At 41.7% G+C, this 24,237-nt stretch overlaps 1 protein-coding gene across 1 annotated transcript; it reads right to left on the bottom strand.

The window, feature by feature from the left end:
- Positions 1 to 9,901: 9,901 nt before the first annotated feature.
- On the bottom strand, positions 9,902 to 16,877 carry LOC140993476 (neuronal acetylcholine receptor subunit non-alpha-3). Its single transcript, XM_073462928.1, has 7 exons — positions 16,813 to 16,877; positions 14,874 to 14,918; positions 13,266 to 13,375; positions 12,615 to 13,128; positions 10,938 to 11,128; positions 10,274 to 10,487; positions 9,902 to 10,033 (listed from the first exon to the last, which is right to left on the bottom strand). Exons 2-7 carry the CDS (start codon positions 14,898 to 14,900, stop codon positions 9,902 to 9,904), a joined length of 1,188 nt encoding a protein of 395 aa, XP_073319029.1. The 5' UTR covers positions 14,901 to 14,918; positions 16,813 to 16,877.
- Between the last annotated feature and the right edge of the window lie 7,360 nt (positions 16,878 to 24,237).

The raw sequence follows: 24,237 nt of genomic DNA, 5'->3' as shown, positions 1-24,237 counted from the left end.
TGCTTTATGGGTGATGATTCAAGCAAAGAGGAACACGCGCGATCTTTACGCACACAGGCATCTCCAACAGAGGGCGACACGACCCCTCCCCCTGACTTTGGAAAACTTTTCTTCCACCCATGTAAATGTGTGATTACAATTGGTCTCAGGTTTGTTTGGGGCATGTTCAATAGCGCACTTAATCATCAGGATTATGGTGGTGTTCTGCGCTATTTTGCAGGAGTGAACATGATCTCCCTCCCAACCAATCACTTGGTACTCTTTCCTCCTACAAGCGGGGAGGAAGAGTCTAACGCAACCAAGCAACAATAAAGACTTTTATTTTATAGAAAAGTGCACACATTCAGTGCAAGTGCACCACCCAAATATAATCCTTCTGCACCTCCTTCCTCTCTGTCAACAACCTTGTCCTCTTTTGAAAGTAATGTTTTTCCTTGTAATGCCCCTTCTCCCCCCCTCTTTTCATTGTTCTTTGGCTTCATCACACCTGACATTCTCTTTCTTACACCCACAAGGCATCACCTGTGTCATCCTCAACTCTCTCCTCTGGATGTCTTCTAACTTTTATTATCTGCCAGCAAATAGAAACATGTTTGAAGGTTGGTGTAGGAGCAGGATGAATTTATAAAACAACAAATTGACAGTAACCATACGATGATTACTTGGAGTGGACAAACAGGACTACATAAAACTTCTGTAAGGAATTGTTTCGAGTATTTAAAGGGGCTCTAATTTGTCGCAATTTACATGTTTTTATTTGCCATATGTGAGTGGATTGTAACATGATGTGAAAAATGAGACCTTCAAGCCTGTGGGCGATTTGTTGTTGTTATTTTCTAATTAAAATAAGTGTTAAATAGCTCTGTATTCCAACAGTTTTCACTGTCATAGAGTGTTTGGTCAGTAGCCCATGTCTCCCCTCCTCCTGCTCAAAAGAGAAAAGACATTTTCTGGTATCCCTACCCACTTTATCCAATCAGGAGAGAGAATTCCTTAAAGGGACGGTCCTGCCTGCTCGGGACGCGCAGAGAGCAGGATCATCGTGTTTACCGGCAATGGCGGAACAGGTAAAGCTGCCGATTCCAGCGCTCCCGGTGACAGCGTATACTACCAAACAGGCCAAGAGTAGAAAAAACACTTGGAAAAAAAAAATGGGCAAAGGGAGCTGCCCCTTTAAGGACAATTAGAAATGGGAGTAAATGAAAGGTGAGGCAGGTTTGCAGATGTGTTAGAGAATAGATCATGTATCCCAACATGGAGGCTCATTCATTTCAATAAAAAGTGCACGCTCACTCAACATAGGCGAATAGTTCGTCCAGCCTGCTCAGGCGCCCATGACTCATCTCTCTCATGGTACGAGAGCACGTTATACACCACAGTTTGATTGTGAAATTCATAAATCTCAGCATGTGGCGAAGAAACTGTTGATTAATTGGCACTGATCCCAGCCCCATCTGCTCATTATCATTGTGTCCTATGCGATAACAGCCCAGTTACCCTTTTAAAATTGAGGCCAAGCCTTAAAGATTTTGCATTTTTGCGGCCCATTTACTTTCTCATTTGGTACATACGCTGCTTCATTCTCAGTACATTTTCCTGCTCAGTTTTAAACGCCTTGGAAATCTGCACTCATGATCTTAGCTGGTATACTGTACATTTCATAACAAGGGCATTACACATTGCTATTTTGAGTAACATGCTTTTCTGCGCCGCAGCAGCGCAGATGATGAATGAAGTTCATGTTAGCGTGCACCACTGAATGCCTCTTTAATCAGCGTGGCAGCCGTCCAACATGGTGGATTTTGGTGCATGTGGCCAGTTGTTATAGCATATTGCATGACATAATTACCTCTAATGAGACTGCCCGAGCTTCAGTGTGGTGCTGTCAGCGGGAAGGAAAACATCTTCGGGGCAGCACACCTTACTGCGCCATGACAAGAGATGGAGTATTATCGTGTGTGTGCAGGTGTGTGTAGGAGTCAGTGTGTGGCCTCATTAGCTTGCATGGAGATGCTTCAAGTTGTGATGCTGATGATCTGTTTCCTGATCATGTGTGCTGCCCCCTGTCTTCCTTACATCACCCTTAATGTTCTTCACCCTTTAAGTCTTCCTCTTCGTCACCCCTTTATTGACTCTCTTTTCTTGTACCCTCTACCCATCTGCCACTCATTCCCTGTTGATCCTCCTTTTTGTCCTCTCTCTGCCTTCCATCTCTCTTCTCCCCCCTCTGCTTCTTTTCTTCCACCTCTCTGTTCTGTACTCATGCAGCTCTGCCCGTGAGCATTAGATGCAGTGATGTCCTCAGACCATTACGAGAGTGCCTGCAGCGCCTCTCCAGCTCTCGCTATCTATCACTATCGCTCTCCCATTCGCTTCAGCCTCGATGTGTAAACCCCCACCTCCCACCTCTCACCGCCTCCCCTCCTTGTCTTTCTGTCTCCCTCTGGCTTCAGTCCGGACACAGTGTTGCACATGTATCTGGACTGCCATCAGCTCACATTAAATAAATGTCCTCTTGGCTGGGCCTGCAGGGGTTGGAGTGGTGCTATGTGTATTTGTGTGATGTGTGTTTTTATGCCCCTTTTCTGTGTGTCCACCTGTTTATTTACAGTGCAGGGCTGTACTGTATGTGTGTGTTCTCTCCTCTTACTCAAAGAGACCCCTCTGCCCTTTAACACACACAACACTGTGTGGCATAGTAGCCCCAAGCCCAGGCCATAAATATCATAAACATATAAAAAACATCACAAGCATGATCATCAAGCATAGGGCTGGACATGTGATTTATTCTGAGGTTTATGCCATTACATACGTCTCAGCACGCTTCCCCACACTGTACTATACTATACATGTAGAGGAAGAGAAATAACTTGAATGCAATAACCCCCAAATTGATTTTAAACCAAATGATAATGTGAAAAAAGAATCATTACCTGAATCTCCAGCTTTAAAGAGCTTTATAGTGAGATTCAGTTCATTGTTTAGCGGTCTCGCCCACACCTTTGCTACTGCTTTGTTTCGCTCTCACCAACATCGTAGTGTGTTTTCATCAGGCAGCAGCGAACAAATCTCCTGTAATCCACTGTACACTATCTGCTCAGCATCTAACAGCAGACAGACACAGTCAGCTGCAGGCAGGTGAACGTAGTGGAGCATTTAGCAGCTAAAGAGCAGTACTGAGTTGGTACAGGCCAAAAGAATGTGAATAAAGTTTTACTTGTTTGACGTTATTAACAAATCTGTTGTCTTGAACTGGACAGGAAAGTTAACGTCGGCTTGACAAAGTGTACAATAAGTTTGCAAAACGTTAGTTAAGTCTTATGACAGTGTGCTGCAGCTGCGTTAGCATTATAAATAATGAGTCAGAAAGTATTATTTGGGTGGAATAAACCTTTAAAACTATAACAAAAAGTATTAAACCAGGGTTCTGAAACTGCAGTCCTGAAAGTGCAGCCTCCACTACTACAGGAACGTAGTATTAGCATTTAATTAAGAATAAAAACAGTGAAAAAGTGAAAAACAATTCTACTTACAGCAGTCCTCAGTCCTCAGGATTACATACAATAATTACATACAAGTACAGCAAGCTCTTAATATAACATTGCCAGACTGCTACATTTTAAAGTAGATATAGTAAATGGCTTAGCAAACAGTTGTTAATTTACATTCAGCAGACATGCAGCGCTGTCAGAATTCATTTGGAGTTGTGTCTCCGGCCCGGTATATCTAAGTTAAATGTTCTCTTTCCTTTTACAGTCGCTCTGCACATGCTGATGAGGAAATGATTCCTGCTCTTTAGCAGCTAAATGCTCTACTATGTTGTTGCTATCTTTGTCTATCTGCAGTGTAGTGCTGGGCAGGTAACATAGCCTACATTGCATTTATCAGTTTTTCTCTAGGAACAAATTCTTTAGCTTGACATGTGGCTGATGAGAATGGTGAGAGCATAAGTGACTATTACTGTTCATTAATAAAAAATGTGATCAGCATATACTGTAAAATTAAAATGTAATATATCACATGGACTGATTTGCTACTTCATTGCATCTCATTTGCCCGTTTTTATGCTATAAGGTAGTGATTTACAGTACTTTTTAATGTCTCCTTTCTTTTTATTTATTATTCCGTCTTTATGACACCTTTGACTTTATAATTAACCTTTGTCCGTATTTAAATGTAAGTTTATTGGTAATTGCGGAAAATGTTAATGTGACCTTTACCATTTGTACTGTAGATAGATCAGTGATGGAAGTACTTTTACTCAGGTACTGTACTTAAGTACAATTCTGAGGTACTTGTACTTGAGTATCTCCATTTTCTGCTACTTTATACTTCCACTCAACTACATTTTGGACAAATACTGTACTTTTTACTCTTCTACATTTATTTAAACTTTAGTTACTTTACATTTTACAGGCTGCATCAGAGCCAAGGTAACACATTTTCAAATAAAAGTATTTTGCTATTGTTACTGTTATTAGCCAGGCTGATAATCAGTCGACCCAGAGTATACACTATGTACATACATATGTACATTTAACTTAATTGTACCTTTGAGACTTTGACTCAAGTACTATTCATATGGGTGACTCTGACTATTACCAGAATGACTTTTGGGTCATACGGGACAGTTACATTTATTTATACAGGCTTTTGTGCACTGCACTGTAGTCTTGTATTCAAATCCACAGCCATTATCACAGTCAGTGTACCTCTTTAACAGTCCCATAAGAGCTAATGCCTCCTCAGAAACCTCTTCTTTTGCCTCTCTGGCTTCTCTATACATGTCCTCACTTTCCTTTCTCTGGCCTAAGTCAGCAAAAAACAAAGAGACATTAGCCTACAAACACGTGTCACAACATTCACACTGTTGACTGTCTTCTCAGGTGATGTTAGAGGTAAAGGTCATGTTGGCAGGATAGTCTTTCTTTAAAAGGCAGGATCACACCTTCGGATGTGGAAGCCGAGGTGAGTAACAGAGCATGTTTTGAAGCACCTACACTGACCTTTTCACAGCGCTGTGGTGCTTCTGGCTGTCTGAGTCATGTAGTCAGGAAGTGACAAGGGCCACACACACACACACCTAAGCACACACAGTTTGTATATGTGATGTTATAACGAATAACACAGGTGTGTTACTGCCATCTTATTGCTTTGGTCCCTGGTTCTTCCATCAGTAATTGGATTCATGATCAGCTTTCCCCTCAAGCTGCTTGCAGCCACAGAGGCAGGACCCTACCCTGTAATTCTCCTAAGATGTACAGCCTGGACTTGCTTCATTAAGAATGTATGTGAGACTGACCTTGTGGAGAATGTGTTTCAGTCTTTCAGTCCAGATGAGCTTCAATTCACAGTAGTGATAACAGATGTGAAGCAGAAAATTGAGTCTTTCCATATACCATGAAATTCTCCACAGTTCTCCCGTGATCACCGTTTCAATCTTGTCTTGTTTATTGCCGCTGGAGCTGTACATTAGTGTCACAGAAAATAAAGTATGCTCTTTCCAAGTCAATACTAAACAAAGGCAAAACTATAGACTCTCTGAATGTTTTCCAGCATGAGGTTTTATTGTGTATTTCAAGCCTGTGTCTCTGTCAAGCAATGCCATGACTTTAAATCACTATAGCTGACACGTGAATGCAGGTCAGGCCGTACAGGATTGAGGTTAGTGAAGAATGTTCACTCAGATGGATCAGATTGCCCTGTGGCATGAGGCAAATACTACAACTGAGCTGGAATCTCTATGAATATAAAAATAATGTCTGTAGACTCCATGCAGAGTATAACTGGCTCAGGCCCCCAGATGTACAGTATATATGCAGTTCACTTTACATCTAATAACTACTTGCTGGTTTTATTATAAGCCATGCTAGCAGCTCTAGGGATAGTAATGTTGTTCCAACACTGTGGTCTGGACTGAATTATCTCAACAACTACTAGAAGGATTGTGAGAACAGTTTGTACAGACATCCATGGTCCCAAGAGGATGAATCCTTTCCTCTTGCACCACCATGAGGTTTATATGTAATATTATGATATGTAATTCATGTTCCTTTCAGGATGAACTGTAAGACTGCAGTTACATTTTGAATTTCCCCGATGCTTTCGTTTATGACCTGTAAAAACAAAAGATACTCCCATCAGCCTGCATCAGCTGCACCTTTTGTTCTGTGCTAATAAGCCAATGTTGCTAACACTCTCAACTTAGAAAGTGAACCAGCTAAATATTAGTATGTTAGTATTACCATTGTGAGCATGTTAGCACAGTGATGTTAATATTTGGCCTAAAGGAAAAGTTCACCCAAGAATTAAAATTTAGTTATTATGTACTCACTCTCAAAAGTCAATAAACATATGACAAAAAATATAAAATTGCTCCATACAGCTCTTCTCTCACGATTCAAGTCTCCGGAAGCCTGAAGATCCCAAATTGATTTGAAAAAAACATTTTTTACACAATTTTTTTAAGCCGCAATCGTCTCTTGAGCTGCTAAGCTAAATGTGTTAGCGTGCACCCCATCTGCACAAGCTCCACAACACGTTAAGGGTGTAAACAGCGTCTTTCCTCATCAATTTGGGTTTTCTTAGATATGGAGACTTTGATTATGTTGGACGAGCTGTATGAAGCCATTTTAGTTTTTTTTTTTTCAGTCATTTATTCATGTTTCAGTATTTTTTGGACTTCCAAACTTCACCAGACTTTCCATTGACATGAAAAAGGTGAGTAGATAATGACTGAGTTTTCACTTTTTGATGAACAAGTGCAGCACTCGCTATTAGAATACTATTTCTCATATAGTTTAATAACATGATTCTTGTTGTGGTTTTATGTGAGCTTTTGGTAGCAGCTCTATTAAGTTTAATATAGATTTCATTTTTGCTCCTCTAGCAGTATTAAATTATGAATTTTCCACAGAGAACGCAAGTACATGAAATATGTTTTTGGTGGAAAGAGGATTTCCCTTCAAAATATTTTTGGTGTCTTACATCCGGTCACAGATTTTTCTCCATCCAAAGACCTAAAAGCTTGTTTATTTATGCGTCGTCCTGAGGGGTTCACACCATGCTCTGTCACTGTCTGTCAGTGTCACACACCCTCCTTGTGCACTCTCATTCTGTCTGACCTGAACGCACAGACATATGGACAAACACACACACACCACACACACCTGTCTGCCTGAGTCAGATCTGTAGCTGTGAATAATAGAAGACTGGGCTGAGGTCAGACTGTTCAAGTGCAGGGGAAACAGGGGAGAGGCTTTCACTTAAGCATGCCAGCCATTTTTAATAAGTCAGAGAACAAACTCATGTCTCCGAAAACTAGGCCAAAGCGCAAAACGCTATGATATCACTGGGGACAGCCACTTGTAACAATATTTGCTGGGTGACAAAAGCCTGAAGGCCTGAAAGTTACAGCAGCTAATAACCGGAAAGTTCGGAGAGTGAACTCAGCCAGATGGGCAAACAAGTGCGTGGGATTGAATGAACCACTGTCTCCTCTTGTACTTACTGCTGAGGATGTGCCCTTTAGCAACTCAGGGAAGCTTGAGTATAGCTGATCAGTACAGTATAAAGGCACAGTAATGGTACAGTATAATGCTCTATGACCTTAAATCAACAAACATCGGATATTATCAGCTTCATAGAGATATTATCCGTCATACTGAATCTCATTGTACAGGGTTAAATTCCACTGATCCCCTTTCCTGTATGTTTTCATTGCTCTGTTGTAGCCTCCCACGCAGCTGTTCATCCTGGTTGATGCTGTGATTGGAGATGAGTAGTGTTAGAAGATAGTCACAAACTGACTAAATATCTATACCATGGCATATTAACACATCATCAGTCTCTATCTGGTTAATTCTTTATTTGTGTGCTCATATATCTTATTCGATATAGTTTTTAATCACATCACTATTTCTGTGAAGCAAGTAATGAAACAGGACCAGCATTCTTTGTGGCAAAAATGATGTTTGCTGCCATTTAGTGGTGATGCTGTGTCATTACAGCCATAAACACAACCTAACTGGTCCACTGCAGATGGTCTTCTCTTGTCCAGGGGTGCTCAAACGTTTTTCCTTGGAGGGCCGAAACTGAAACTTGAGGGTGGGCAACGGGCCAAAAGGAAACATCATTGTGTTGTATTATTCAGATGCAAAATGGTACAAAGGTCCCAAGTTCTCTTAATTGACTGACTTCCTGTGTCACTCTGTCTGCCATGCTCAGATTATGAAAAATAATTCATGATAAAGGATGTATATAATAAAGAGGATTTTCAACTCACCAGAAAAACAATTGTATAATCATTATAGTATTTTTTAAATACATTTTTATATATATTTATTTTTCGTGGGCCAAATTGAACCTTCCATAGGGCCAACTTAGGTGTGCGGGCCCCATTTTGGGCAGCTTTGCTCTGGTCTGTACTGTAGCTCAGTAAGGTACTGTGGCCTGTGGTGGGTCATGACAGTTTACAATAAATTAAAAAACCTCTTTAATGTTCAATATATGCCAAAAGATATTATAAATAACATATGTACATGTAAAAAGGTTATCTGATTTACTTTAAATCTGGTGTTGTGTTAAAGTCCGTTTCACATTAATATGTTTGCGACCTACCAACCTTAACCTTCAACCAGCAGTGCAAATTAAAAGTTTGGGTTGGTCTCAAACCATTTTTCGATTTCAAAATGGTCCGTGTCATTCTGAAGTGTGGGAATGGCTGCTGTAGTTCACAGCTCTTATTCTCAGGAAAAGGGCCGGATTAACCCTTTAGGAACCCCAGAGGTTGCAAAAATTAGGTCCCTATTAGGACCCTATTGACCCTGTTTCTCCTAGTGTCTTTGTGGGACTGTGATCTCATTGTGCTTACTTAGTAATTAGCAAGTAGTGAAGTTAAGCAGGAATATGCACCATGCACAAACACTATCCTCTACAAAATGGGACCATGACCACCTTCAAGGTGCAACGTGTAAGAATTTAAGTTGAAAATATCCGGAAATTAGCTATAATTATCAACAGAGTGTGAAGAAATTATGGTTTTGACGTTATTATGTCGATGCATTGTGTTGCAGAGATATCTACTGAAGTAAGCATGCTAACCAGCTAGCCCTGGCCCGCGTAACACCAACAGTCCTCTTGTCACTAAGCTCACAGTCCACATCTCTAGCTGTAGTTAGCTGCAGTTAGAGGTTACTCTGGTGATTTGCTGGCCCCTATTTGTTTTGTTATTCTTACATATTGCACCTTTAAGGTCCCTATTACTTCACTTTCTGATGCTTTTGTGGTGCAAGCGATATTACCAAACTAATTTGCAGTTAATCAAATTAACACAAACAAATTGCCATTTGTCAACCTGCAGTCCTCTGCTTCTCTAAGAGTCTCGGGGCCCCAGGGTCGTTTCCTCATTTTTGTCTCCAAGAGAATCTAAAAAACAGGATTGAAAAATGTATTTCGTACATCAGATTTATTTTATTTATCGTCATAATTACAGCACTGACAGTAGAGAACAGCTGGCTCGACAACATGGTGCATGTGACACACAAAACAACTCATTATTCATTGTGCATGTTGTGTGCATGTATAATCACAAAGTTAAAGTTACACAAACATGGATATTCAAATCATACGCGCTACTTTAACCTGCTTATTGCTCTCACTCCTTTGCACTGCTGTGCATGCACATGAATGACAAGTTGCATCTCGAACATTACAGTTTCCAGTAGTCATTACAGGCTGCAGGTGTAAACCATACTGTAGGGAGGTAAAAGTTTGATTCTGCAGTAGAAATATACAGTGTGAATGTTTTGTTGAGTGTTATCAATAAATCATAGTCGAAGACATACTGGAAAACAAGACTGAGCTGTTGGAGGGTATGCACAAGTTTGTATCTGTGTGTTCGTCAAGGTGTGCTGAGGTACATCTGCAGAGCGGGGGTGAAGATTAAGACAGTTCCCAGTATTGACACTGTGAGGAAGGCCCACAGGAAAATCCTGTCCAACACCTGAGCCACGAACTTCCAGTCTTGAACAACCTGAGTGAGACAGAGAGGGATAGACAGGGACAGAACAAAAGAGAAAGGTGCACAGGTGAGCCTCGAGCACTTCTGTCACATAACATGTGATAACATCCCTCATTCAGAGCTCCAGAACTTTTTTGTGTCATTTTTAAAGCAGTTACAGAGAATATAAGACAAAGTTTAAAAGAGAATGTAATACACATGCATGCAAAGACTTTGATCCCACGCCTTCCCTCAGGCTGCCCACCCCCACACCTCTCGTATGAAGTGCTCCTTTTTGATGTGACGGCTGATGTAGCGGACTGAATTTGTGGCTTTCTCCAGCATGGCCAGCCAGGCTTGGTTCTCGTCCTCCTTCCCTGCGAGGGGGCCTCTCTGCTGGCCACTGTGGCCGGGAACCCCCCTCCTCCCCGCACCTCTGCGGGGCTTCAGCTCCGGGCTGCGCATCTCCATATCTGGAAAGTGGTATCTGAGGATAATGGACATACATTTTATACATTTCACATGTGTCTTCTAATGTGTGCTAGCAGATTTTTTTATGAAATAGTTTTACATTTTGGGAAATGTTCTTATTTGTTTTTTTGCAGTTACATAAGAAGATCGATATCACTCTCATGGCTGTACATTAAATATGAAGCTACCACCAGGAGACGGTTAGCATAGCTTAGCATAAAGACTGGAAACAGCGAGTGTAAAGCCATCAATTCAACATTTCACAAGGGTTATATATCAGACTATTTCTTGGCCAGGATCAGTAACTTCCTGGGGTCTCAGCTAATTGCCTGGCGACTGCTTAGCTAGCTGGCTAGCTCTTTTATTGCTAAGCTAATCTTCTCCTCTACCTCTCACAAAGAAAGCAAAGAAGCATTTTCCCCAAAATGTCGAACCATTCCTTTAACGATAGTTGATCCTGTATTACCTGTCAGTGTGTCCCCTCATACACAGAAGTCTGGGCAGTCTCTGAAGGAAGAGGCTCTTTACCCAGGGGGCCATGGGGTGGTAAGTAGCAGAGGAACGGTGGTGGACGTTAATGACAAAGACGGTGACGATGATGGAGAAAGTGACGAAGATCATGATGAAGAGCAGGTATTCTCCGATCAGTGGGATCACCTGGAGACAGAAATGTAATGGTGACTGAGTCTGCTCAACAGCTCACTCTATTGTTTGCTACTTGCTACTTACACAGGATGTACCGATGAGAACATTTATTGGGAATTTATGAGGAGGATGAGTTGATTTAGCACATCAAAAAAGATAAAACAACACAACATCTGCTTCTTAAAGGGGCACTCCAACAAGTTCAGGTTGCTCTTCATGAGCAGTACTCAGCCTGTACAGCCCAGTATGATGTCTCCTGTGACACTGCCCCTTTAAAAGTATTAATGTATATTATATAATTATGATGTTACAAATCTGGATTGATTTTGTAGCAGTTTGTTTTTTGGCATAGGCCAACATCATCATACTATACACCTTATTCCTAGCCTCCATGGTAACTTGATTTATGGGCGCATTTTCCATTGTGCATATTCCCTTAGGAAGTGTTTTCCATGGTAACAGGATGGTAATCAAATTATGATACTTTGTTACTTACGCTAGCTCCGCTGAGCACTGGCAGTATCACACATAATTGTTTCTCCAGTAACCTTCCCAGGAAACTTATTGATAACATGCTGAGAATGACGCTGTTACATGCTGATGTGTACAGGTGGTATTCACCAGATTCTTAGTTTAGCCTGTTAGTCCCCTCACTTAATGAAAAGTTATGGTACTACCGAAATGATTTGAAATTATCCTGTGGAGACCTTGAATAAATATCTGCAGTAAAACTTTCACAGCGATCCATCCGATCATAGTCAAGTTATTTCACTTGCAAACAAAACATTCAACTTCATGGTGACACTACAGGAAAAGTCAGAGGATCACCAAACACAATATGGTTAATCACCTTGAGTGTCTGAATGACAAATCTCTGTGCCAAGCTATTTTTCTGAATGAGTGAAGGCTTTGACCATCTGGTGGCACTAGATGAAAAATCAGAGGATCACCGAAGTCATTAGACTTTATCCTCTGGGGAAACTAAATATCTATTCTAAACTTCAAGGCCATCCATCAAATATTTGTTGAGGTATTTTACTGTGAACCACTTTGTGTTGGCACTAGATTTGAAGTTTTGTTAGTCTCTGTTGCCTGTTCAGGAGTTTTTACATTGAATTGCGAGATAATTTGATACTTTTACATAAAGTATAAATTTATAGGAAGTATAAGATAAAATGGAATAGTAAAGTGAACAGTAAAGGGGAAGGTATTTTGTCTTTTTGTGTCTTTTTAGGCTCTGTTTTCCTGTAGAGTTCTGTGTTGGGCTGAGATGTATCTGAAGTCGATAGCTCGTTAATTGAGTTGACATGCAGTTTAAGCTGCAGGTAATTGAGAGGGCTGTGGCTGTGATCTGTGTTAATTAGGACATGCTGCAATTAAGATTACAATTAGGATATCTGAACTCAGAGAAAAAAAGCTGGATGGATGTAAAAATACAGCCCAGTGGAAAGCTCAAAGTGAACATAGGGTTTGATGTAAACCCCCTGAGGAAACCCACCTTTGAGGATGAAGGGATGATTTCTTCTATGACCAGGAGGAACACAGTGAGCGACACCAGCACTGATGTGGAAAGTGACAGTTTCTCTCCTTCGTCAGATGGCAAATAAAACACCAGCACAGTCAGAAAGGAGAGGCCGAGGCATGGGATGATGAGAAACAGGGTGTAGAACAAGGGCAGTCTCTTGAGGATGAAGGAGTAGGTGACAAACGGGTACCAGTACACCCCGTCCCTCCTGCTTCCCTTTACTCCTGTGGCATTGAGGATCTCCCACTCTCCGTTATCGAAGAAGTCCTTACGGTCCACATAGTGATCCACCAGGACCAGGTCCACCATGTTTCCATCGTAGGTCCAGGAGCCGAACTTCATGGAGCAGTTCTGTCGGTCGAAGGGGAAGAAGGTGACATCCATGGTGCAGGAGGACTTGTAGCTGGCAGGTGGAGTCCATGTGATGGTGCCATCCCACCGCACAATGGCTTTGGTCATCAGGGAACCCTCAAAACGACCGTCCGCGCTGGGAGAAGATGAGAAAGAAAGGATGATGAAAAAGTCATACAGACCAGTGGGTGTAAGATGTGAAATATGCAGCAGAGTTAACAAGCAGTGCCTCACAATGTGCTGCTGATGTGTGCAGAGTGCTGCATAACTCACTTCTCATACAGGACGATGTCAGGCAGCCATATCGTCTCTGAAGGCACTCTGATGGAGGTAATGCCTCCATAGTCATCTGGGTTCCACTTCAGCTTCACATCAACCCACTCCTTTAAATGAATAAATAACAATGCATGATGAGTTATACAATCTGATACATTAAGCCTACATTTTAGACCGCTATATGAAAGCCTTCAGCTGCATCTTCTGCATTTCAGCACCATGGACAGCACCCGACAGCTGACTGTACAAAGGCAATGGAAACTAGGTTTAACACTGTATAGTGGTCCCAACTTTGTCTGTCTTTGATTCCATGTAATCGCCTTTGAACTTCAAGATTAATTGATTAATATGTAAAATTCTTTATTTTCACAGAATGTGTATTTATTTTGGCCTCCGCCCATATGAAAACTGGATTTGGCCCCAGTAACCCCCGCAACCCCCTGAAAGGGGGGGATAAAGCGGTAACATCTCCGCGACCCTCACGGATAAAGCGGTCAAGAAAATGAACTGAACTGAACTGAACTGTATTTATTTTGATGTTGCCTTCACTTTTACTAAGTTTCTGCAAAATAATTTCTTTATTTTTGCCAGAGAACATTATTCATCTAAAATGTTCAATTTCTTCGACTAACATGTGAAATTAACGATAATCTAATACATTTATAATAAATCATGGGAATTATTAAATAAGGTTTTATAGCATTGATATAATAGAACTAGAAAGTGAACCCAAAAAGATGGCCCCATTCAGTCCAATAAGAATTGCTCGCCTGGTGCATATGCCAAAAAAGTTTTCTAGTTTCCAGGTTTACTTCCTGGTTATGAGGCCCACTGAATATACACAGTGTTGTTTCTCCCACTCAGCCCTTAGATTTACCGTTAAATACACTTTACATTGTGACATCAGAGACTTGTAAAATCACTTCTCAGCTTGAGGAAAGTTTTACAAAAAAAACAAACTATAAAACCTTCATGGATCAAAAATGAATAATAGAATGAGTCATAAGTGACCTTGTTTGCAGTTCAAATGTACTGTCAACAGTTTTGACTGTTCTGGGCCGCAGGAGAATTTTTCGCTGCAATACTGCAAGTAGCCACTGAGCACAACTGAAAACATTAAGAGGAAGCCAAACAAATGCAAATAGTACTTTATAGTAATAGTATGTACTTGTACATATTGCTTCAGCGAACATGTTATTCATAATGATCAACGATACATTTTACAGTCACTAGAAAATACGCTTGGAAGGTGTTCACTGTGTTTCCGTACTGCAGTCATCTAGCATTGAACATACTCTCAGTAGATAAATGCTTCCACAGATAATACTGTATAGCGTCTTCATATTGCACTTAATAAAATATGTGTATATTGGAAAATACTCATATTAGATTTGTAAGCGCCACTTGAATACAGTAGTACACCACAATGCGTGACATTGAACATTTCATTCAGGCTACAGAAGCAAATTGCAGCCAATTAATCAAACTGTGTTAAAATGAGCTGATCTCCATTGCGGTCATTAAGTACTTGAAGAGTTCACAGATGAAAATAGCACCTCACAGTTTAAAGATCCAGTATTTGTATAGAGAGGCATCAAGTGTTACCTGCCAGAGCCAGACATTTGTAGTCATCAGCTGGTTCTTTTCATCCTGCAGGAAGACAGAAGAGGTTTTGTTCACTATTTATACATCTTAGTGGGACTTACTGTGAACAATAAGAGAGGATAATGAGGTGGTGAGGAGCAAACCACAAGACAAAAAATTGAGTGAGATGAAAGAAAGTACTTAAACCTAGTTAGAAAGGAAGATCTTTTTTCAAAGTGGGTTAATTGCTTCTGCTGCTCGCCACTAAGAAAGCACAGTGGAACATCTCGAGGGTTAAGTGCCTTGTTTCGAGGTACGTCTTTACCATTTAATGAGCGAGAGAAGGTACTGTTGGCAATACTAACACAGATAGTGCTGCCTCATTTGCTGAAAATGAGTACTGATGTATACTGCAGAAAACAAAAGAGGGGAAGCATGGAGGGTGGGTGAAAGAAGGTGTGAGGAGGAGGAGGAGCAGGAGAAAGACAGTAATGAATTTGTTGAAGCCAGAGTTTCTGTGCAGGAGTAGCCTCAACGGAAAGCGAAACTAGAGAAAACAGAAAATCTATGGAATGGATTTTGTGGTTTGTAGCTTTTCGAGAAGCGCTGAGGCAAACCTAATTGTACACCCATCCTCTTGGACCAGAAATTGAGCTGAAGTAGGTGTTTTATTCAGAACACCACAAGATGGCACCCTTCTAAATGTTATTTCAGAAGTGCAAACATCAAATGCTGATGTAGTCAAAATGTGGTCCTCTGTGGAATTGTGGAGGCAACTTGTGTATGTGTGTCTGTCCGTGTGCGTGTGTCCTCGCGTAAATAATAAATGTGATGTGGTTCCTCTCAGCCTGATGGCCTCATTACTTCCTCTGCTGCTGTGAAAGACCACTTTGGACCTCTCCCTTCACCTTTCTTCTCTTCCTGCCTTCAACTCTTTAAATCCCCTCGGCTCCTTACCTTCCTCCTTGTTTATCCTCACACTCCTGTCCTCAGCGTAGCTTCTGTGCTGTAGTTCCTCTGTTGAACTCCCTCAATAGCCAACCACTTCCATCTGTGACTCTCTGTGTTTGCACATATGTTCCTCTGCTCTGCTTACCTTTTAATATTTCTTCCTAACAAAAAATAAAGACCTTCTGCCCCGTCCTAAACAGATAATGAGCCAACTCTGAACACTACAAAATCCTCATTGACTTCTTTCTGTTCCCTCATGCATCGCTGCGATGTTGAGTCTAACGTCCTCCCCTCCTTTCCTTTCTTTCCTCCCTCTGATCCTCAGAAGACTCTAACAGGATTTTATTAACCATGTTACGTAAAGCTATTTTAATTTCTGCACAGTGCTTCCTTAACAGGTACACATAGCTTAAGACTGTGTGCTGGGTTTGTCTCCTGGAAGCATTTCAGCCTCTATGTCTGGTTTGCTCAAGGGCGCTCAGGAACTGCAGAGACAGTTTAAAATAAATTCATCTGTATCATATTAATATAATGCATAATGTATGGCAAGGAGAGAGACGGAGCTAACATTGAGGATACTAAGTCACGTCCTCAGTACTTTATTTTATTTTGTTTCTAAATGGTGAATTTATGGGCTTGGGCAACATCTCATTTCTGATTGACCTTTAAAAGGCCAGACTGATTCTATTGATTTTCCTTCAGCTGCTCTCCCTCTGTCAATGTAACTAAAAATGCAGAGTAAGCTCGCCAGCTGCATACCAATGAGATGCAGTTGTTCCAATCAAAATCTGTTGAATAACGTACTTATTTATGCTCATTTTATATCAATCTGAGATCCTCCCATCTGACACAATAAGAGAAACCACAATAGCACAAACTGTGACCTTGGAGTTGAAAACAAAGAAAATTACTAAGAGCAATTTCACAAGGTTTCACAAACACAACCCAGAGGGACCAATTTGTTTAAGTGGCTCTTATGTGTTTGTGTGTCTGCGTGTTGTTTCCTCACCACGTCAACCAGCTGTGAGATCTTGAGTCCAAAGCGTACAGTGATGGTGTCATTGGCGTGCTGGACGGGCCGCACCCACTTCTGGTAACCCCTGAACAGGTTCCTCAACAAAGAATCCTCCATCTCGGCCAGCGACACAAAGTCTTCTTGAGCTGAAGGAGCCAGAGAAGAAAGACGTGATGAAGACAAAAGACAGAGGAAGTGTGGAGGTGTTTATCAGAGCACGGCTGTGAATGTGAAATAAGTTAGTTGATTATCAGTAAGCTGATATATTTTGTCAACAATTTTGATAATCGATACATTAATTTTTGATAAAGGAAGAGATGCGTGTCTACACAGAAGACGTTTCAGCCTTGTTTTTCAGTCATCTGGCAGCCGCTGGAACAGATATTCTTCTCTTTAATCAATGCAGCTGTCTACACAGCTGTTGTGAAATGGAAGAAAATAGGCTTTAAGGGCTTTGGGTCATGTTTGCACGTGTGTAACAACAGTGATTGTTGTTGGATTTGTTGTGTGAGTGCTGTAAAAACACAGGTGGCCTACACACAATAAAATGAGTCATACAACCTGGAAATAGGTTTTCCAGCATTTTTGCACTTCCTTTTCCTTCATCTCAAAGTCAATAGTTTTTTATTTAATGTGTTCCAGTGAGATGCCTTAAATAATGTCTGTGGTTAACAGCTAGCTTAAGAGATTTTCACATTTTCTTCGATGAAACAAATTCTTTACAGGCTGCATTAGTTGCAAACTATTCTAACTCTAACTTTACAACTTGTGGTTGATCAGTTTGTAGTAAAGTTTTTATAGTATAGTGTAGTAGGAAGCTTGGTGTTGGTGAAGTCATGCAACCACAATATAGTTCCTTTATAGCCTACCATTAGCTTTTTACTTCTAGTGAACATTTACACTTTAAACATCATAAAAGTGGCGTTCATCTGTGAAGTTATCTTGCTGGTTTTTCTGACTTCAGATGTCAGTTTCACATGATTATGGCCTCCCCGCCTCACCATACTGCTCTGCTAACGTGCTGCTCTCAAGAGCGTATGCAGGCTGTATGGACACTGTGGGGCTTGCAGCATGATGATGTTCAGTGGGTGTCATCTTTACCATGTTCCACATTTGAGTTAAGTGTGTTAGCATGCTAACATTTGTTAATTAGCACTAAGCACAGCATACAGCTGATGAGGATCAAAAAGGTCATGAGGGTTCATCTGTTGTGAATATCTGTACAAAATGGTGACAATCCATCCAATGGTTTTTGAGTGGATTGACTGATTAACATGCCTGGATTCATGCTGCTATAGCCTGGATTTTTTTCAGACATTTTATAAAGTAAATTATTTGATTTAAACAAACTCAAATGTGAATAAAATAGTTGCATGTCACTTTCATATGCACAGACATATGTGTAAAACCCTCTCGCGAGACCATGCAAAGACACTGTCATACATGAACAAAGTGAGCCACCTCTCAAGAGTCTCAACAGCAAGTGGAAAGAAAAATTAAGTCAAGGCCTAAGAGCCAGACACACACACACACACACACACACACACACACACACACACACCATCAGCCATGGACTGACAGCTGGTCATGGCCGAGCAAATGCATCTAAGCTCCCAAGGCTGGCAAAATGATCATGCTGACATGATCACCTCAGACAGAACAATTGCCAGGGGAGACGAGCTGAGCTCAGAGCGCTTTGTGCAGCCAGGCACAAGACATAATAGTCAGTTAAAGAGTGACGCTCACACTGAGCAGGAGACAGTGCAGTGAAGGAACAGGGCTTTCACTTCACCAGCCGTGGTTCAAGTGCAGACAGCGGGGAGATATCAGGTCTCTTTGGTAGACAATTACAGTAAACACACTCTGATGTTTTACGGTTGTAGAAAAAAAACCCACATTATGGTTTGTAATTCAGTTTGGTTCAGTTGAAAGTACACAATCGCTCAATGGACAGAGGGACATGCTGTATTTAGTAAGAATGAATGTTTTAGTCTTGTAGTCAGACAGTTATGAGACTTAAAGTTTGCATACTTGATTGTACTGACAGCCAGGGTGCTCACCAAGAGCTATATGTCCCCTCGAATTGTCCTCAAGCGAGACACTGAACCTCTTCCCTGTTACACTTTGTAACTCAGTCTAAAAGATGCAGATGACAGCAGCATTTGCTGGACGCTCAGAGCATTTTGTGGTATTTGTACTTGAGCTGCACAACAGAGACTCCCACTGTACTTTAGTGGCTCTATCAGCTCCGAGCTCCGAGCGTTGGACTGCATAAGAGGACCGTGTTTGGCACCGCCAATATTAGCCTCGCGTAAGAGGCCGAGGCTGATAGACAGGAAAGAGAAGTTCGAATCAACAGCCACTCAAACAAGAGGGATGGAGCAGAGGAATGGAGAGAGCTGATAAGGAAAGAGTGAGACAGAGTGACCCGGAGCAATTCCCCGCGGTGTCTGAGAGAGACAGAGCGAGGGGGCAGGGTAGAGGTTGGTGCAGAAGGAGAAGTTAACTGGGGCAAGGAGAATGAGAACAGACAGCAAAACAGATAGAGGGGAGAAGAAAAAAAATTCCCATTTCAACTACTTTACACAAGGTTCTACAGTGTGCAAACCCTCTAATCCGACATGCTACACAAATTACTGTTGTGTATTGTGCTTCTGTAGTTAGAGGAGATTTTTTTTCTGGGGTGGATTCTGTACATCTACAGTAGGTTCTTGAAGCTGAACACTCGCTCCACCTCCTGCCCGTCAATGCAAGGTCCAGTGTGGCATATTTTTTGTTTTTCCAGCAGAAAGCTGCTGTGTCGTTCCCCCTCTTCGCCTGTTTCTGTCGTAGTCAGCTGACTTCGGGTGTTTACTCCACCCAGTTTATGCCACGATCCTCTCAAGCTCTCTCCTTGGCTGCTGCCAAACTTTAAAACTGTTCTCTTCTCTGCTGCAAATTGTCATTTCAGTGCAAACCGTCCCAACCCTCCACCCCTTTCACCTCCAGCACCCAAGGTCTGAGCTCAGAAGCCTGATCTCCTTCAAATCCATCCAGATCTGAGTTGTTCGACTCCACCAGGTGAGTATCCTAAACAAAGCACAGCTCCATTTATCCCTTAAAATACGAGACTTTGTGAAGGAGTCCAATCACCAAAGACGATTCACATTTCTCATCTTTATTGAGCACATGTCAATAAATACTTGTTCACTCATTATAAGTCTCTCCTGATTGAAATCCTATGAAGAGACCAAGAGCAACAATGTCTTAGTCCGTCTCTCGATACTTTCCATATTTTCCACTGCCTGTGTGTTTCAACGAGGAAAAAAAGAGAATCAGTAATTCAGTAAACAGCTGGGCACTATAGTTTTCAGCAAATGTTACTCAAACATGAATGAATTATGAATGTTGTTCATTAAGAAACAATGGCGCTCTATGGCACAGAGGAGTAAGCTGTATCAGACTTTGGATAAGCGGCTTGTTAACGGATTAATTCATCACTGGTTTTTGTTTTATAGTTTCTCCTACGTATAAAATCAACAATGTCTACATTTTATCATGAGAAACTGCTAACATTGCTTTAAATTACTTTAGGGTGTGTGACACAAATAAGTATATTTCCTGTCTTCTGCCTCCACCTGCTTCCTGTTGGGCGTGCTGAAAACTGAAGTCAAAGCAGGCGGCGTGTTCACACTCAGACAGATTACCTCCCATTGCATCAGAGCCCCCGTAAAGCTCTCAGTTTGTAAAGGCTTGAAGCAGGGAGTCGGTACACTCAGTCAGCTGAATCCCATCTACCATCTCTGCAGGAAGCAAATCTGTCTCAAGATCGTCATCAACAGAAAACGTAGGAGCCCAACAAGTCAAACACCGCAGGGATGGATTCCTCAAAGAGACCACGTCCTCCCTCAGACAGGGGCTGATTGAATCTGAGTGTGTCTGCGCGCGTGTGTGGTTGATTGAGCAGAGGTGAAGGGGAGAGTATTGATTAGAACGCACTGTCTGATGGCAGGGGGGGTGGGGTTGACTCTCCGTGGGGAAATTATGATGCATTAGTGTGTGCATACACTGTTTGTGTGTGTGTGTGTGTTCATGTGTGTGTGTGTGTGTGTAAGACTTTCCTGATGATTGATATAGACACCAGGGTGACCCAGTGTTCAAACAAACACCCTGCCTCCTTCTCAATCTGAAACACCCCATGGGCGACACAGTGGTATGATCACCTTGTCACTGCCGCCATCTGTTCACTATGGAACCACATCGGGATGTACCACTGAGAGGGGTGAAGGGATGATAGGGAAACGGAGGGGAATCCAATTTTGTCTTTACACACTGTAGTGCAAATGAAAGATAGTTTAACTTTTTGTCTTTTCTCCACGCAGCTGTCACTGGTTTATAATGAGGCGCTTCCAGGTCTCTGGTAAAGAGGAATATTTTCAGTCCAGAATATAGAGAGAAGGAAGCAAGGTTTACCAGCTTGTTTACCCATGATGCAACAAGACAGGTACCTCTAGGGTAGCCAAGACTTTTCACTTTGGTTAACTTCATTAGTCATAATGCCCGTGAGGTTACTGTATGTGAGCGTGCACGCCAACACATGTTGGTTTGCACGTAGTCACTGGATGCCAAAGACACTTAACATCACATGACCAGAGGTGACCACACGTGTGCAATATTAGAGTTGTGTTATGAGCTGTTTTCACTGGAACTCATTTCCATTGAAGTAACAGTACTTGTGGAAACAGTTGTCAGCGAGGGTATGTGAATTATCTGGAGTAACAGATCTGGTTGCAGTTGAATTTTTAAGGTAAATTTTGAAAGCTTTGACCTCCACAAATGAAATTCCGTTCATTTCTTTTCAGGTGGCAGCAGATCTGAAAACCTGGACAGATAAAACCAAAGTTATCTGCATGGCACCAGAGTAAGGCTGCATGATATGGCAAAAAGAAAACCTTTTGCAATTATTTTGAGAGATATTGCAACTGCAAAATGATTCACAATTACTGGGAATGGTCATTTCAGCGTCACAATTTTCATTTTAACGGAAAAAAATGATAAAATTATGATGATGTGACCAAGCAAACATGTCTACTTACATCTGGAGAGCCAGTTTTGTAGGCCAGGGCATCTCTGCAGCACTACAGTACTTCTTTACAATGCTAACACATTTACCTTTGTCATAAACATTGCAACTTCTGAAATTTGGGTATTGCTCATATTCCGATAAAATATTTGATTAATTGTGCAGCTTTACACTAGAAAAAAGTGACAAAATATGGTGTTTTCTTGTCATTTGGGTGAACAAATTCAAGCATGATGCAGCATGCAGACCTGCTTCCACTGGGTGGCATTAATTAAACCTTCTTTACAGGAAGCTCAGTGTCGGTTTAAAGTGTGATTCCTCTTGAGCTTTATTGTGGACTGACACTGGGACAGCTAATTGGTCGCTGAAGGCTAAGGCCGAGCGATACAGCTTAGAATACTATCAGGATATTTTTAGGCTTTCTTGATATATGATATTAATCTCTGCAAAAGTACTTCATAAATGCTGCGACTGGTGACAAAATCAAATACCAAAATAATCTTGACCAAATACCTCGATATGGATATTGTGGCAATATTGAAGGGATGACTATTATATCTACCACATCACGATGTAACGATATCCAAAATCTAATATATCGATATGATATCGATATATTGCCCGTCCCTACTGAAGGCAGATTAATCATTTCTAGTCAACTTTTCATCTGATCTCTCTCCTTCTCCCTTTTACTCTTTCACACTAGCGCGCGCACACACACACACACACACACGCACACATGCAGCATAAATTACAGCAAGCAAGATTTAGAGCATGTGCTGCCAAGAGCCACTCCATTTTAAGATTAGAGTGGTGTATATGCATTCCAGTCAGCTGAATCAACACACACACACACACACACACACACACACACACACACACACACACACAGTAGGTGTAAGTGTTTGCTTTTCTAGCTGACACAATATCTCATCCTTTACTTGTCATAAGAAACCCTGTGAGACAAAGGATTTACAGTTGTATTATTATGTAAGGGAATTCTTTCCTCATTAATGTCCATGTCCTCATTGTCCCCCCTCACATTGTCCTCCTGTAGCGTCTCACTCACTCACTCTCGGTCAGGAATCCCAAGGGGGCGCTGCGCTCCCGTTCCTTAATAAATCATGACCGTGCTCCTCTCGCCTGACCCCATCGTGTTGTCCTGCTGCCTCCTCCACGGGTTGAAGCGCATTAATATATGAATTACACAATATATATGTAAAGCTCCTTCCTCATTAAGAAGCACCAATTAGTGTGTTATAGATGGATGAGGCTGCACCGTGGTGGGATGCTGCGCTTTAATCGCGCAACGAGATCCCAAATCCTCTCCAGGGCGCAACTGTTCCTGGACCTGGAGTCGTTTCAGTGGACAGATAGGACGCTTCCTGTCAGGTCAACAGCGTCAACAGTTTAAACACAGATTGTGTTTTCTCAGTCTTACCTTGCATAGTAGCCTTCCCGAGAGCCAGGGAGAACCACAACACCGCAACCGCAAACTTCATGCTCCCTCCGGTCCTCAACAACACCGACTGGATGTGTCCACAGCGAGGATCAGCTCATTTTACTGTCCGCGCATCACTTCAGCAGCCGAGTGGGACCTCCGGAGTGTCACCGCTGTGGTGTCCAGTCTAAATAATGAAGGACGGACGCGTGTTGGTGGCTTTGTATAACACGATGTGAGGCAGCGGCAGCTTCAGTTCTCTCGTCCCTCTTTTGATTCCTCCCGTTGTGTCGCCTGTTCCGATTCCCTGCTGCCGCTTTCCGTGTGTGTGTCCCGGTGCAGAGATGGACGCTGCCGGAGCGGAGCCGGGCTGAGGGCGGGACGGAGGAGGGCTGGCCCGTCAGAGGATGGAGATGAAGGGAGGACAGACGCGGTCCCCATCCAGAGAGGAATAAATAAATACATACACAAACAAACAGATAGATAGATAGATAGATAGATAGATAGATAGATAGATAGATAGATAGATAGATAGAGGTCAAATAAAGGTCTGATAAAGGTCAAAATACAAACTCAGATTAATACATATATTCAGTTTTGGTGTCAAACAATATGAAACAATGCCTCATATTTAAACATTTCACAGTAATCTGAATGCTGCTCTAATGCGGGTGATGCAAATGAATCAAAAGCAAAGAAAGGACTAATAGCCTACTATTAGGTATTTCTTAAAAGAGTAATACACCAGGTTAAAAGGCAGTTCAAAGTTTCAGGTGTGTGGCACTTCTGACTTTGCGTCATTGGTCAGAGGTGGTGAGAACTATACTTCGTCATAACTATAGTAGGATGACTCGTAAACCACTGAAGATCAACAGATTGAAGACTTGTTCAGCTACTGTTAAAGATACAATATGTA

Source organism: Pagrus major, chromosome 1 (genome assembly GCF_040436345.1).
Source record: "Pagrus major chromosome 1, Pma_NU_1.0".
NCBI classification, from domain to species: Eukaryota; Metazoa; Chordata; class Actinopteri; order Spariformes; family Sparidae; genus Pagrus; species Pagrus major.
The sequence above is the reverse complement of the archived record's forward strand: the minus strand, read 5'-3'. Positions and strand labels throughout refer to the sequence as shown.

Coding starts and splice junctions, on each gene's coding strand:
- LOC140993476 (XM_073462928.1), bottom strand. CDS start 14,900: ATGACTACAAATGTCTGGCTCTGGCAG. Junction 13,376..14,873: donor CAAATGTCTGGCTCTGGCAG/GTAACACTTGAT, acceptor ATTCATTTAAAG/GAGTGGGTTGATGTGAAGCT. Junction 13,129..13,265: donor GACATCGTCCTGTATGAGAA/GTGAGTTATGCA, acceptor ATCTTCTCCCAG/CGCGGACGGTCGTTTTGAGG.